General features: G+C 38.8%; 1 protein-coding gene across 1 annotated transcript in view; it reads right to left on the reverse strand.

The window, feature by feature from the left end:
- The window catches only part of HDAC9 (histone deacetylase 9), a 703,417-nt gene that overhangs the window by 244,391 nt on the left and 441,909 nt on the right, over positions 1-17,117 (reverse strand). Inside the window, exons 10-12 of the mRNA XM_084619569.1 lie at positions 12,223-12,338; positions 3,065-3,187; positions 273-483 (exon numbers count right to left, since the gene is read on the reverse strand). Coding sequence (XP_084475695.1) covers positions 273-483; positions 3,065-3,187; positions 12,223-12,338 — 450 coding nt within the window. The remainder of the gene's footprint in view (positions 1-272; positions 484-3,064; positions 3,188-12,222; positions 12,339-17,117) is intronic.

Genomic DNA, 17,117 nt, shown 5'->3' on the forward strand with positions numbered 1-17,117 from the left:
GTTTGATAGCCCCAAGAGAAAGCTACTACATTTTCTGCAATCATTTTACCCTTGGAGGCAGAAGCAAGAGATTGGAGCAGATCTCACTGGAAGCAGGAGAAAAAAATCAAACACCACACTGCTTCCCCTCCTGCCCCCCCACCCCCCACAAATGGCTGAGCACTGTAGCATTCATGTATTGCATTTCATTTAAAAATGAAGTCACTCTCTTGTAAAACTCCAGTTTAAAAAAAAGCTCTAAAGGACACTCCAGTGAAGCCTGTGAGAATTACCAGTCACAAGAAGCTTTTGCTGTCTCATTTGCTCCTTCAGTAACAAATGTTGCAGGAGAGCCTGATGGCTACTGTTAGGTTTTCCCTCTAGAGCAATATGAGGCTGAGCTGAAGAGGGAGGCACGTTTCCCCCATACAGTCCAGGAAGAGCCACTCCCTGCCTCAGGGTCTGGGTCTCACACTTCTGTTTTTCTTTGAGTGAAGATGAAGCCTGTGTTAAGACACATCAGAAATGTTAGCTGCTTTTCAAAGACTTGGTCCATTAGGTCTCCACATAATTAGCTGAGCTATTTATACTATAATTTAAAAGAAAATCCCCATTTTACCCTGTGTCTATTGACTGAAAATGGAAAACATGCCAGTTATTTTAACACAGTGGCATCAATGCACAGGGAACCAGAAATAAAGAGGTTGTTCTCGAAGGGCAAGACTGTGACCTTTCCTTACAATGGTGTGTAAGGAAGTGTGGCCTTCCCTAGTGCCCTGCATAACTCACTCAAATCAACACTTTCTGTACAGGGGGAAGGAGAGCAACAACGGTAACAGGTGCCTTGAATTCAGTGGGAAGCAGGTGAGCTTTGGCTTTCCACACATCTCACACAATAGATCAATCAGCAATACTGAGCCAAAGTGAGATGGAATGTTAACTACAGCTGGTATAGACCTGGTGAATGTTATTTCCCCCAAAGCAATTCCTTCTCTGGCCTACTCCTGGGGCAGCACAATTATACACTGCCTCCTTACTCAGGGTGGATTATAAAGTAACAATCTTGATTCCAGGAGTCAATGGGAGCTGCTGGGCAATTGGCACTTTAAAGCCCCCTGATTTAAGTGCCTAAATACAGACTATAGGACCTAAATTTAGGCATCCATTTCAGAAAATCTTGACCAATTACCATTGCAAATCTACTTGAGATCTGTGTTCCAGTTAATGGATGCTTACATTTTCACTGAAAAATATAAACTAGATTTTTTAAAAGGGTTGATAAAAAAGTAATAAATAGCAATAATAAATATCCAATTGAGTCTTCCCAGGTTGTACATGGTTACCATTCAGTTTGTAATAGTAAAAAAAAGCTATTCCCGGATTATCTGAATTCCAGATGTTCTAGTCAGGCAAACCCTAACTTTTTTCATTAAGTTTCTTGTACATACTTTTTACTTCACATTCTGCCTCTGCCATTCTCTCCTGAAAAAACACCATGGTGGGCTACATTCAATTTAAATTACACTATCTTATTCTAGCAATTGCATAAACATTACCTTGCAAAAATCAAATACCCTGTTTGTTCAATTTCCAAAAGTAGCATTTAGTATTAACTGATCTCAATACAAGCTTATATGATGTGTGTGTGTGTGTATGTGTTTTTTAAAGATAATAGCTTTTAATTTCACGTAATAAATTACTTTGACATTACTTAGTACCTGTTCTCAACTGGACAAGACATTTTTGCAGAAAGGAAAAATTATTTATAAGTAGTGCATTTTGGAATGTTACTCACTGTTACTTATGATCAGTATCTTAACTAGAATCATTTGCTTACAAGTGTCTGATGCAAGATTCCTAGAGAATTTATTTAGAGTTGCAAAATTTTCTTTTGCAAACTTCTCCAGGTGTCTGATGTTAGAAAATAGTACAATATTTTCCCTCAGAAATGAACTAAGTAACAACAATATATCAGAGATAATGACATTATATTGTATTGGAAAAAAGAAACAGGTATGATATAAAACTTGAACTAGATTTAGCATTCAAATTAAGTACTACCATACTGAAAACCATAATAAAGTGCATATTTAAAATGAAATTTCTTGCATACTATAAAGTGACACATACTCATTTATACATGTAGAATTTATATAAATTCTACCAAATTCATAAGTCATACCACTGTGTCATAAATTAAATCTTAAATTGCAGAGATTTCTTAATAATATTCCATATTATTGTACAGAGTCATCATAAAACCTATTTTAAATCCTTATTGGCAGTCAAACTGAACTAAGAAGTCCTAGGGTAAAATTTGGGCCCCACTGAACTCAATGGCAAAACTTTAATTTACTTGAACGTGGCCAGGATTTCACCCCTAGAGTTCTGTGACTTTTTCTCAACCTGATATTCTCTTTATGAGTAAACATGAAATGTCATTCATTAATAGACTACTGTGTCTACATAGTCATGCACTTATTTTAACATTTAAATACAAAGAAATTTAAATGCAAGGGACTTCTCCAAATATATTAGCTCCAACACAGCCTGAGTCAGTATTAGAATGTCATCTTAAAGACTATTGGCTTTGGAAGGGTATTCCTGGAAGAAATTTTATTGACGATAGTAGTCACCAGTACAAAAGTAGTTCAAAAGGTCAAATTGTATGACCCACCCAGGTATCTCTCACCACTTTTGTGGCTTCAAGCATTTGTACCTATAATTCAGAAATTGTGTTTGGTACATCACTGTATGGAGCGTTATGCTTACGTTTGTTTATTCATTATTATTCAGTGTGATTATTTATTGTTTCAAGTAGTGCCCACAGTGTATCAGGTCCTGTATAACACAAATGAAGTCATGGGTCTTGCCCTGAATTGCTTACACTCCAAAAAGACAAAACAGAGATGGAGATGGCTTTTTGAGGAGAAAAGAGACCAGAGTATTCTTGTATTGTGATAGAAAGTCGACAGAAGAGTGAAAAGTTGAAGAGGAGGGGGTGGTGAAAGCAGGGATAAGGGAGGTTGGTCTCAAAGAAAAAAACATGATAGAAAAAGGACATCCTTTTAAAGTAATCACTTACACTGAGCTGGGATTGTACCGCTGGAAGTCCCAAGGTAATGTTGGGCAAAGAAGGAGACGTATACAAACTCAACAGGTTCATCGATTCTTCATGAATCAGAATACGTTGTTGAGAAACCAAGTGCTGAAACAAGAAAAAAAATCACCTCCAGATCTGTAACACCTATTTCTATTACCCTTTGGCAACAAACGCCAGTTAGTTAGTTATCTTTGTTAGTGTGCCTAAGATGCCAAATATTGGGGAAAAGTACTTCATTTCCTGATATACTGAGTATCCTGAGTATTGGGGCCTACTAATATTTCCCCAGGATAGCTCTGAGATTCTTTTCCTGAAATGGAGACAAATATTCACCTGCCTACCATGCTGCCTTAGTTAATCAGTTAAATTCCTATGCCGAACCAAAACATTAAGGATTCCCTGCTCCATTACCTCTTCTCCCACCAACCACACATTCATTGCTATAGGGTCAATGCGAGTTTTGCTTGAGTAAATATTCAGGAAGGATTGCATAATATGTCTTATGGAACACTGATGATTCACCTCTTAATGGATGTAAGGACACATATATAGCTGTATTGGATATCATTTGGATATGCTGAGGGATATCCTCCTTGCTAGAACTAGAGCAGATAACCTAAATGAGATTTTCATTAAAATGGAAGAAAAAGTTCTAAAGGAGTATAATTCATATGCCTTGCTGCAAAACTTCACCCAATGTAATTCAACACTATTCATTCTGAGTATCTTATCCCCTTGCCACTAAATTACCATTAGGCTACAGTGTTTAATATGGACGGAGAAAGTTTGAGTAAAAAGTGATTTAGGAAGCAAATGCCATTTAAAAAAAAATAATGTTAAAAAACATGCCCCCCCCCATTGCTGTTGGGTGCTGAGCTGCCCCATGAAGTGCTTAGCCTCCTTAACGCCCTCCAATTTCAACACCTTGCTGGACAGTCCCCACACTTGTTTTGAAACCATATGATAAAACCGTTTATGAAGAGGACATATAATTTCTGATATGATTTTTTAAATTACCCTGCACAGAGAAACAGGTATTCTGAAAAGATCCCCCATAAGCACCCATTTTACATTCAGTGGGAAGAAGCATTAAAAGGTTACATTATCACATGCTTACTGCAAGAGGAATCTTTTTGAAGCCTCTGCCATTCTGCTTTAATGGTCATGTTTTTCAACATGTGGTCTAGTATAGTTGCTTGAATTACATTTTCTGTTTAACTCTTACTTCCCTCCCAGAACTTTTACACAATAAGAGCTACAAAGGTCTTATTAGGCTTAGGAACTCTGGCATGATATGGTCCCCAAGGGAACAACATCCCTGAAAAAGAATACCCTGTGTAACAGTATGACACAGTGACTGCTTTCTTCCCAAACAAAAAGCATATGGGGCTCCAATAATAGACCACCTCCAAGAGGGATACTGCACACTCGGGCTTTGACTAAAGTAAATATAATAACTTGTCAAGCATGTTGTGGGGAGCAGTAGATTTTCCCCTGGACAAACCTGGGATATCAATTAACTTTGAAAATACCTTGTGCTAATACAATGCAACTTCAGACTGTCACTGAAAACTAGTGCTGCACAAAAAACACAGGATGTTATTCCAAAACATAACCTTCCTCATAGTTTGTTTGGAAATAAGACCTATCACTGAGACAATAACAGTAGAAGTCTCGATGTGTAATTTTCTCTTGGTATCTTGGGAATGCTAGAAGACAGCATATGAAAGAGAAGAGATATGGACTGTATGGAACACAAGTGTAAAAAAACTGCTTCATTTGTATATTACATTAATTTCCCATTAAAATTGCACTTGCTTGATAACATCCAAATATATACATTATTAAAATAAAGTATGTCCAAAATACACAAACCTAGTGTGAAATGCTATAAAGATCTTACCAAAAGAGATGCTGTAAACATGTAATCCTCTTTTTAGGACATCATCAGACTTGTACTGGTTGCAGCATCTATATGGTGCTGCATTTAAAAAATATATGTTTCCTTTTTGGTTTTATGATATGCCACTGTTAAATTCCAAGGTGTGAATTGAGGAACAAGAGTGAAATGATGGGATTTAAGGAATAAGTCAAGCACTAAAAGGCAATGCCATGGCTGTTAAAACTGAATCTCTCCTAATCTGTTCTGTTAACCATATGTAATAAGACAGCTGTGTTAAAAAAATTGATTATTAATAACACTTGCACTGAAATTTAACAGCATGAATATGCCTCTACAACATAGTCATTTTCTTTTAACAATCAACTGGTATTTGTTCTACAACCCTCAGATTAAGGCCATATTGAAACCCATATCCTGAAATGAGCTTTATGCTGACTCAGGGGGCCACTTGCATGGAGGTTACTGTGGAATCAGGGCCTATGTCTGTCTTTGAGCAACTGTAAGTGTTACTCTAGAGACAATTTACTAAGGCTGCTGTGCCATGCATTTACTAAAAGTTGTGCAGTGTGTGTAGCTGCTGTTTGTTGGCTCTCCTGCTGACAAAAAAACTTCTACCGCCAATGAGCAGCACTTGCCCTGTTCGCACTGGCACTTGTCGTGGCAAAACTTTTGTCTTTTCGGAGGACGGTGGAAGGGGGGACGGGGTTTAACACCTCTGAAGACAAAAGTTTTGTCTTTCAATTGCCAGTGTAGACATAGCCTAAGCTAATGGAGCATAGTCCTGTCCCCCACAACATCTATTTGTTGAGGCAGAAAATTTCCAGCTTGCCAGTGTTTTAAAAGAAACAATCCTATCAGTCAGGTTCACTTAATTCTTAAAATGTAAGTACAGTAATTAGATGTAGCAGTGTGTGGCTTTACTGTCTAATATCAACTTCTCTCTCCCTTTCCCACACACACACACACACACACACACACACACACACGTTATTGGAGGAAAAGGGACTATTTTCTTTTGGCTTTAAATCTTCCAAGTTGCAGACACAGTGTCTGAAGTTACCATTGCTTTGAACAGTCAGAATAAGTGGCACTCAGAAGTAAGAACTTTCTTTTATTTTATACTTCTGTTCTTTTCGTTAGTTTTAAAAATTAAGTACATTCCTTTTTCATGTTTGGATTGAATTTCAATTTCATAATGCTGGCTAGAGACTTAAAAGTTTTACCGTTGAAGACCTACTAAGTGTGCTTCTCAAAGCTGAGGTTCATAAACTAATATTATGCAAGATGGGTTTAAGAGACATTTATACCATGTGTGTTTATTTATGTCCTCCATATAATCAGGCAGTTCAGTTTCTCCTATTACCTTCAATATACCAGTCTCCAAAAGTTCTGTACACCAAATGTAAGTGGATTCTGTATGGGCCTGAATTAAAGCCCATTGAGATGAATGGGATGAATGGGATTTCATTGGGCTTTGCCTCAGGCCCTCTCTGTGCTTAGAGTTAGCACCTATGTTTGAATGGTGCCTTAGTGAGGCAAGCTGTCCCAATGAAGTCATAGGGAATCCTTGCATGAGAAAGGCAGGCAGGATTTAGCCAAGCACAGCATGTCATTTGAAAATATATGGTTTGCTCCAACAGACAAATAGTTACCGCAGTGAATCTTGAAACATCAGAGACAAAACCTAGGTCTAATAAACTTATAATTGCATCTTATAAATAAAAGTTGTTTTTAACTTTTAAGGCTCATATAATAACAGAAAGTCTTTTAACAGACTGGTTACTGAAATCACTATTAGAGAAATTGATAGCAAGGGATTTATCTGCAAGGTTTCTTACTCACAGTGCTCTTCTGTGCTTTCAGAAAATTTAAATAAATGGTTACCACACTGCCCGCTGTGGGTTAAGACACTTAAGGGATTGCTATTTAAATGATTAAGGCAGAAATGTTTTAAAAGAATCAACATTTCATTACTGATATTGCTCTAGTCACTAAAGTGTGATCATTTACAGTATTGACTCAGATTTTTACTGGTAATGATTCTTCTGTCATCGCAACCTGTTTTTCCCCAGCAAAAAATGTTCATTTGCCACCATGAATACCACGGCCATACGCCCACTCGGATGTGAATACAACACTTACTGCAAATGTCACAATAACTATTAGGAAACAACAGCAGAGTGAGTCATGCAGGGTTACGGCAAAACAAGTGACATTTTGCATGATTTTAGAACACAACCTATTATTAGAAACCTCTGTACTTTGTGTGTCTGACAAAAAATTGATTAAATAAAGACCATTCGAGAGCTGGCAGCTAATGTTCAACTACAGAAGAAATATTCAGCTGTTTGGTTACTAATAAACTATTAAATAAAATCAAAATGTACTGATGTTGAGATCTATGGAAAAATGTTTGCACCCACAGGACCACAAAATTAACAATCAAGTAACCAGTGAGGTAAAGAAGTCTCTGACTGGAGCCAGAAATGGAAGCCAGTGGTTTCAGCTTCCAAGTGTTCTGCCAAAGAGCTAAGTGAGTGGCTCCAGCACATAGAGCTCAGCTTTTAAAATAGCTTTTTAGGCTCATTTCAGCCCTCATGATAGTAAGAGACTAATACCACCATTGCCTGGCACAGCAAGGGAAGATGATTTTGCGATGTAGCGTTCTAGCAATGCACAGAATACAGTCCTAATGGTCCTAGAGCTTCAGTCTTTCCAAACCTTTCCTGAACAGAGACTACCCATCACACCAGACTGGCCAGTTTTGGTTGTGGTCAGAGGGCTCTGCTCTTCCTGATGAAGCTGCCGCAAATTGGCTTTGGAAGTTCTGAATCCGCTAAGGAGACTACCGGATTGTAAACTGTGTCTGTGGTGGTTTAATGATGTGTACAAATGTCTAGGAGCTAGAATATTCAGAGTACCAAACACTGTAAATAAGCCCAAATAAGCATCATTATTCCCTTTTCTATTTTGTGGTGTTAGCATTAATGGCAAAGTATTCAAGTAGCTGTAGTATCCAATTCCATATGATTTTCCATCTAATATAGCATTAACACCCCTATTATTTGAAGTTGTGCTTCCCAAGGTGAAAATATGCTATTTTAATCCCACTGTACTGACTAGTCTGTGGTCTGAACTTTTTTATATTTTGCAATACATAATCTGAATTTCTTTACAATCCCATACGGGGGCGATGAGGCAAAACCACATGTTAGCCATCAATGTAACTTTTTTGTTTTCTCTGTGCCACAGAGAGGCTACTAATCAGTGTGCAGAGGTCACCTACCTGCCCTCTGGATCATAGTTCACACACACAATTAATTCATTATGGGAAAGAGTCCCTGCTGGAGGTTGAACTAGCCAATCCAGTTTTTTTGAGGTGAATGTCCTGCCACTGACCTGGAGAAACAGCTCCATTAGCCCAAACTCTGGTAAGTCACATTTCCGCATGCTCTTTTGTTTAATCAGCAGATAATATAAAACAATTAACAGCAAGCTAGGCCATCAAAGTAGTTATGATTATGGACATTAGCTGCAGAAGATAGGGTGGAATACAAATCTTAGCATTGAATGAGATGTCCTTTTGCGTGTTTTGGCACTAATAGGGAAAAACTGCCTTTGGCATGGGTATTGCAAATATTGTATGAGGGAGGAAAATAATAAATAATTAGTACCTATATTGTGCCTTCCATCTAAAAACCTCAGAGAGCTTTACAAAACAGTAATGAACCCTCCTCACACCTTTGTTATGTTAGGGAATTATTATACAGATAGGGAAAACGAGGCACAGAGAGACTGAGTGACTTGCCTAAGGGCACACATGATGTCTCTGAGGATAAGACTCCTGACTTCCAGCCCTATGCTTTAGCCACACATCCTTCATTTTAATAATAACTGATAACTAATAGATTATTCAATAATGCAGTAAGGCAGGACTTTGCTTACCACAAGTTAGGTTTTCCAAATTGTAGGGGGGCGGGGGGGTGTATACATATGTAGTGTGCTGGGAGCTATTTTTTTATCCCTTTAAAGCCAGTTCATTAGGGCCTGCATTCAGCAGACCACTTACGCACATGCTTAATTTTAAGCATCCAAATCAATCAGAGATCAATTAGACTACTCACTGCTTAAGGTTAACTTGGATGTAAGTGCTTTGCTGAGTAAGGGCCTTGAATACCCTCTGCCTAACTGCATGACACTCAGCATGAGAGAAAATGACTAAAATTCAAAATAATTCAAAAAATGACAAAATCATGTTTATAAATAAAAAATGTCAGGACATTTCTGTCTAATCCCTCAAGACTTTCCAGGGCTAGAGGTATATGCTGGTTGGCCCCTGGGGAAACTAGGAAACTCCACTATCCTATAGCACTGAACTTCTGTTTGTTGTTCTGACAGGTAACAAGATATTGGACTCTACACCCATCTGGAGTGATTAATATCCATTTGGGTCTTAGGCCAACATAATTGGAGGTGGGGGAAGGGAGAATATTCACATTTTGAGGGACAGGGAACCACTTCCTTAGAAAGTTTATTTTTAAAATAACGCCAGATGCTTGACATACCTGAGAGTTTTGGAATGTTAAAAGCAGTCCTGGGGCAATGGATTAGTGGGCAGAGTGCAGGTGAGGCAGTCAATGATGATAAATACAATTTGTCACATGGTTGTCAATACCAAATTCTGGAGGTGTCAATAGTGACTCCATTATTAAGGTTATGTTGAGATATATACTTGAAGCAGGATTAAAATCCTTCTATTTCACTGAGAATTTTGTTTCCAAATAGCACAGTGAGTTTTCAGATGACAATTGAATTTTCCATAATTATTATTATTAATTTTATTTATTTATTTTTGGTAAAGTATTTACTAATTTTTACATAGGAAATTTAAAATGAGCCCCTTTTGCAATTTTTTACGTGTTGTGTGGTCCTTGAAGCTAAAGGTCCAGGGGCCCCACAAACACCCGGGTATATGCAGCAACCTTTTTGTGCCCCACTCCATTTCCCCTCCCCACAGTGTCTTACTGGAGATGTTAACCTTTTGCAGTGGAAATCTGACAGACCTGCTCAGGTCTGCTAGATAGAGGTTCCACTCTGCAGATGCACAGGAAGCACAACCCAGAGGAAGAAATTGCCCCTCTAGCATCATTCCTGCAGGATCTTAAGCTGCAAGTCTCCTCCTCCTCTCCTTGCCGTTTGTTTATAATAGAGGCTGGGACAGGGAGGGGACAGGAAGATGTAGAAAGTTATAGTTCAGGATGCCTTATAAGTGGAGGAAATAGTAAAGGTTTAATATACGTTATGGAATCGATGGGAACGCTCTCTCCATTAATAAAGCTATTAGCCCTTGTGTCTAGCTCGTACAATCTGCTCTTTGATTTCTAATACATTTGTCAGCAGTTGGAGGGATGCTAAGACCAATTATGCCTTACTGGATGTGTTGTGGTGTGTGTGTCATATCTGAAAATAAACTAAATACATTATCTTGTGAAAGGAATTTCTAAACATACTGCAAGAACATATATTTGAATGTATATCTCTATTTAATTAACAAAGCAAAACTCACCTGGCCAGCTAGTTACAACTATGATATAAAGCTATTTCACAGCTATGCTATCAACAGATTACAGCATCTCTCTTTTGTTTTTGTTTTTTTAATTCAGTTACTGGAGTACACTGCCACAAAACACCTAAATTTATTATTTTACTACCTCTGAGAAACATATGTAGGAGAACAAACAAATACATACGTCATAAGAAAAACAGTAAATGTTGTCAATTACTATATATTACTTGGGGAGTTTATGTTACGTATCTGTGCTTTCTGTTGGTCTGCCCACATTAAACAAGATGCAATACACCTGAAGTGTGCATATTGTAAGGCTGTATTTCTTCATTCACAGTTCTGATGAGCTATGCTTCACTCTTCTGGTTTATGTTTTCATTGGAAACCATCATAGCTTCACTGTGCCACTTTACTGACAGTGAGTAGTGCCTTATTGTATGAGCATTCCCATGTACATTAATGGGACTACGTAACAGTGTCTCACCACTCTGACACAGGTACGGCTGCTGCCACCTCAGTTTCCTCAAAGCCTCCCTTTCATGGTTTAATGAGTTTAGCCCTTTGGCTAAACTGAAAATATCCTACTGTGTAAGCAAAACAAGAAGTCCACAATACAAGTCAGTGACTCTGCGTATAGCTCTCTTTTTGTGGTCTGTGTAACCCGGTGTAACCCTCCTTCCTTTGAGGAGCATAACCAAGCCCTTCTAGCTGGCACCTTAGTGCCACAGGGGAGCTCATGCTTTGGCCCTAGAAACCAAAAGAGTGAAGGTGACTGCCCACTCCAAATTCAATGGTCATTGCTTCACTTTCCCCTCAAAGCCGCCTCCTATATTTGTCTTGCCCCCACAACTCCTTTCACTTTATTCTACAGTATGGCTCCCCCGGGCTCCTTCTCTGACTCCTCTTCTGGGTGTACCACCACTGGTCTTCAAAACCTGGACACTGAAGAACCTCCCCAGCTAGCTGTACCCTGCACAGCAAGCAAAAAGGAGATCTTTTATATCCCTGGCCCCTTTCCCAGCATATTTTGTACCAGCCTACAGTTCCCTTGTCCCTCAGGGAACTACAACTTCCAGAATTCCTCTGTTCCAGACTGGAACTCAGAACAGGAATGAGTCGGACCTTAGCTAGCATAAACTGTAAAAGACTACTTACAGAGCAAGGTACTACTCAGCATGAGTAAGAGCTTGTCTACAGAGATAGTCACTCAGGAATAATTCCATGTGTAGACAAGCCCTAAAGCAGATAAAATTTAGCCCTACGTTTATACGTGTGTGAGAGCTTAAAGCATTTTGCTGGAGTATCATTTGCTCCAAATAAGATTCCAAAGCAAAGTACTTTGCAGTATCCTGCGTACCAGTTGTTTATGTTAATATTTAGAAACACTGGTGTTATTTCATGGGATTTCATTATTTCTAAGATACCAATATTCATTATGATATATCAAAACAGTCATTCCACAATGTATCTCAGCACCATCATATCTCTGCCGTAGACCAGTTTCCACTGCCATCTGAAATACAAGACAGTTTCTCTTTCACACACAGTTACTGTGACTTCCAGGTGAAGGAAGGAAATCAGAGAGCAACTATGGTCTTTAAGGTGCTGTTTGGAATCTTTCCAACTTTAAAAAGCTAAAGTCAATAAAAGGATTGAGTGTATTATTCTTACCTCAGCTTGAGAATTAGATGGCAAAAGTGAGGTTTCATTTTCTGTCACACTTCCAGTAGGGCCATTGCTTGGTGAGCTGGGCCCTGTTCCTGGAGAACTGCTACTAACTGATGACTCTGAAAAAAGATTAAGCACACATGAATTTACAAGTAACACAGAAATCCAGCTGCGATTATAATGAACAATATATTGCTTATGGCATAGTCTTTCTTTTGTTGAAGAATAGTTTTCCTGTATGAATGGACTTTTTACTGTCTTAAGGATTTTCTCTCAGTCCCAATTTGTTTGCAATCTTAAAAAGATAGATAGTTTCATTCTTTTCTCCTCTTGATCCCTTCTGCACAAAGGGGGAATTTATTACTTGAGTTTCCTGCAAAGATGGCAAGTTACTCAGTGGAAGGCAGAGATGTACAAACAGAACTCCTAATGAGGAAAAAGGAAAGGAAGTACTTTTTATTGCATACTCTTCTGCCTCTGTGAGAGATCAAAATGACAGAAACAGTAGACTTGCAAAGGTCATGATAACATGTCATCAATTCATGAGGCCTACTGTCATTCCCTTGCTGTTTGGGAAGGGCTCCGGAGTATTTAGTTGTGAACTAACCTCTATATGAGTAACCAATAAAAACAATACACCATTTGCAATACATCTCTGTCAGCAAGGTATGAGGGACTGTTTGCAGCATACAAAATCTTAAAATAGCATTTTGAGGGCTATAATTTACTCGGGTTTGGTGAAAAAACTCCCAGGAGTTTTGGTTAAGACGAAAGGTAATATGTTTAGGAAATGATACATCTGCTATCGGTGATGTATATACCATGGGAAGGTATTCTGCACTTGTAAAGGAATGGACTTAATGATCTAGTTGATCTTCATCACATCTTACTGTTATAAATCCTATATTGATGACGAGAGTTTTTTGTACAGAACAAGGAAAGAATATAAATAACTAAAATCAGAATTGTATGGTGTTAGCAGAGATAAGAATATTTTATAGAACATCTTTCATACAAACTATCTCAAGAAAATTAAGATAATTTAGAGAATTTCTTTAATTAGCGAGCTATCAATTTATGGCTATCACCAATTCTTTGCTCTCTTTTTGGGGTCAGTTTTCTAGGTCCCCACTCCTCTTGTCACTGAAGAAAACGGAAGTTTTGCTAGTGACGTTAAGGAACCATTCCTACTCCCAGCTAGAGTACATTTCTGCAATTCACTGTCCCATCAATAAACTAATAATATAGGTCTGGTCAGGAAATGTTTTTGCTCAAAAATATTTCAGGTTTTAATTTTTTTTTTAAATGAAATCACAAACTCATAATTCTTGCTTTTCAGATTCTAACAACTTTATGATCATTGCGGTTTTTTGTATCAATTTTACTTTAGTCAAAAAGTCATTTTCTTTCTAAAAAAGGATTCAACAGAAAATGTTTGATCAGCTGTACTTTTAGCCGATGGGGGGTTATACAAAGTATGACGGGGAAAAAAATCACAAACAAGTCAATGGCAACCTTGTAAAATTGAGTCCTGAGAATATAATTTCAGGAATATAAGCAATCATTGATAATAAATCAGTCACAGAGTCAGGATTAGAATAGAAACGTGCCAACACCCAGTCATGTACTTTAACTATGACTATAGGTAATGCTCTATTACTAAAATCATTAATGTTCTACTTTGAAACTCACTTGAAAATATATGTATCACAAAGGAATGGGCCACTCTAGAAATATATGGAAAGAGTGTCAGTAAAGAGAGAATCAGCAATAAGATGCCAACCCTTAGATCCCCAACAAATTCAGCAATTACACTTAACGCCATTGTTTGTGAAATTAATTGGGAATATCTTGGTCAGACAGCAATATTATGGAAAGCTCTGTATTCAGTTGCTCCCTGGAGATTAAGAACAGGAGAGTGATGTTTTTTACATTTGCACCCATGTCACAATCCCATAGTCTGTAATAAACCCTGTGAAAAGCTGTCCTGAAAACTGCACTTATTGGACAGGGAACTTAATTTGTTTACATTGTGTCATATCTACATGGTGATGTAAAATCAGTGAGATGCCCTGATTTAATTAAACCCTTCCTTGACTAATGGATGCCAATATATATAACCAGCTGAGCAGTAATCAAGCACCCTTATATACACAAGGCCTAAGTCTCATCACATCGAAACAAGTGTAAACCAAGTGTGATCCAGTGGAGTTGCAGTGGTGTCAAACAAGAGCAAGTGACATCGGAATCAGGCGCAGACATTGTAGATTCTCCTATTCTATTCAGATTAATGGGCCAGGCCCTGAAAGCATCCAATGTCTGCATGTTCAGGAGTATGGATTCCAATGTGCTTGCAGAGGGGACATTTCAAAGAAAAGTTCAGCCATAATTTTCCAAGATAACATATATGATAATGGTACACTAACGCTAAACATATATAACCACTTTATGAGCATACATAATATGCAAAAGTATACTTTATTATCCAAAGATAACTGGCCTCTTCATTTACTTAGTTCAAATGTGTGGAAAGGAATTCAAAACCAATTTTAATTAACCTAAAATCTTTCACTTTGCATTTTTTTCCCTCTCTGCAACTTTTCTCCCTAAGGTGCAAAACTTTTATGTTATAACTGCTAAAAAATCCCTTCTAATTACTAGCAGCACCATCTGCTATGACTGAAAAATGTGCCAATGAATATTTAAGCAGGTCTGTAAATACTTCAAGTCACATAATACCTTGGTGAGTTCTTAAAATCAAAAACAATTAAGGCTGACATTTTCAAACAAAGGGAACCAGGAGGAGTGGTCAAACATATGATTTCAAAAAGGTTGTGAAGAGTTGCCCTCATTTCAAGTTCTTTCTTTTGAAAACATCAGCTCTCACTCATCAAAATTGTTAATCCAAGCAACACTTCTAAGGAATCAGGTATCCTCCGCCATGTTTGGAAAAATCATCAAGATGATATTTCTTATTTTGCCCATCTTGTTCAAAATGTTCAGACATTTCTTTAACCCTGGGAGATCACTCAATTCAGAGAAAGCCTAACACAGGGAAAAACATCCCAAAGACTTAGGTTGAATTTCTAACCTGCACACTCCAAAAGAAACTAAACTGTCAGATCACCCCACTATAAACTAAGCTGGCAGATACATAAGACATAATAGTGCCACTGAGGGCTATTGAATATTACGGAACATTTCCCTCTATAAAAAAAGAGTACAAGTTCTCTCACACAGCATATCTCGGTTCTCTGGGAAAACACACAAAGCCAAAAAGCAGGTGGAATTTCAATTACTTCAGTGGAGTTGTATACAGACACATGCATTCCCATCCAGAAAGCTTCATATGGTTTGTGGGTCCCTACACTTCAGAGGTCCCATGAAGGTCGTTAGGTCTCCAGCAGCATCCTCTGGCGAATGAGCTCCAGAGTTCCTTCAGTGGCTGCCACTGTACTGCCTCCCTCCCTCCACTAGGGGCTGCTGCTGAGAGCCAAGAGCACAGTAGAGCAGTAGTTCTCAAAGCCGGTCCGCCGCTTGTTCAGGGAAAGCCCCTGGCGCGCCGGACTGGTTTGTTTACCTGCCGCGTCCGCAGGTTCGGCCGATCGCGGCTCCCACTGGCCACTGTTCGCTGCTCCAGGCCAATGGGGGCTACGGGAAGCGGCGCGGGCCAAAGGACATGCTGGCCGCCACTTCCCGCAGCTCCCATTGGCCTGGAGCGGCGAACCGTGGCCAGTGGGAGCCGCGATCGGCCGAACCTGCAGACGCGGCAAGTAAACAAACCGGTCCGGCACGCCAGGGGCTTTCCCTGAACAAGCGGCGGACCGGCTTTGAGAACCACTGCAGTAGAGCATCCTCTCCAGCACTGTCAGCTGCCAGATGCTTCTCAATCATTCTAGCTCTGAGTGCATGCAGCTGACATTTGACAATGGGGAGAGCTGCAGCTGGTTACTTCAGGTTGCAACAGGGGACCAGCCCTCCTCTTGACTTAATGGATGATTAACCATGTGCGCTCAAGACATGAGTATGCTTTGCATAGTCTTCAGTTAAGCAACTATAGATAAATTAAATCTGTGTCTATTACCCATGCATTAATTAGAATACTGTTATCCGGCTCCGCTCCTCTTGGTTAGAAGAGCCCAAGAACAAGCGAACACACACACATAAGAGTGTTGCAAATAATGCTCTGTCCTGTTTTAGTTTGAGAGAACATACTTATTCAGGACATTATTTAGGTATGTGCCCAAGTCCCATTGAAGTTAATAGGATTTAAGCATGTGCATAAGTACTTTCCTGAATCAGGACCTTAAATTGTATTGGCTTCAGAGCTGTTCACAAGCCTGTTAAACTACTGCTTTGATTTGTTAAAATCTGTGTACTGTTCATTCTCTACATTCCTAAAGGTCTGCTTTTCTCGAAGAGATTAATTTGGGTTTAGTATTCCCTTTTTAGCTGGGAGTATGATGAAAGCTATTCATTCATTTCTTGTTCAAATTAAAGGGACAGGAATTTTGTTTATATTAAGTATTGTTAATCTATTTTTCTGATAGTGCAACCTTTACATAGTCTATATTAGTATTTTAAAAGCATTTTTTTATCCCTTTAAAGCATTATATCGGCTTTTCTATTCCCTTGCTGTCTTTTGGGAGGGGCATGGACTGCTCCTGCCTCCCTCCTTCCTCTTCCACTCTGTACATACAGCTGCCTTTTCAGTTTACATTTCAGCTTTGCTGCTGCTACTACTAAACAGCCTCTTACAGAGCCTGAGGAAGAGCTTGTACACTCTCCACAGAGCAGAACAGGAGAGCAATGCAAGACCAGCAATGAACCAGTGACACTGACTACACAAAAGTGCTACCAATCCACACACGAAACAAACAGGAACAATAGAGAATCTT

The sequence above is a fragment of the Lepidochelys olivacea genome (genome assembly GCF_965140295.1).
Source record: "Lepidochelys olivacea isolate rLepOli2 genome assembly, chromosome: 2".
Taxonomy (NCBI): domain Eukaryota; kingdom Metazoa; phylum Chordata; order Testudines; family Cheloniidae; genus Lepidochelys; species Lepidochelys olivacea.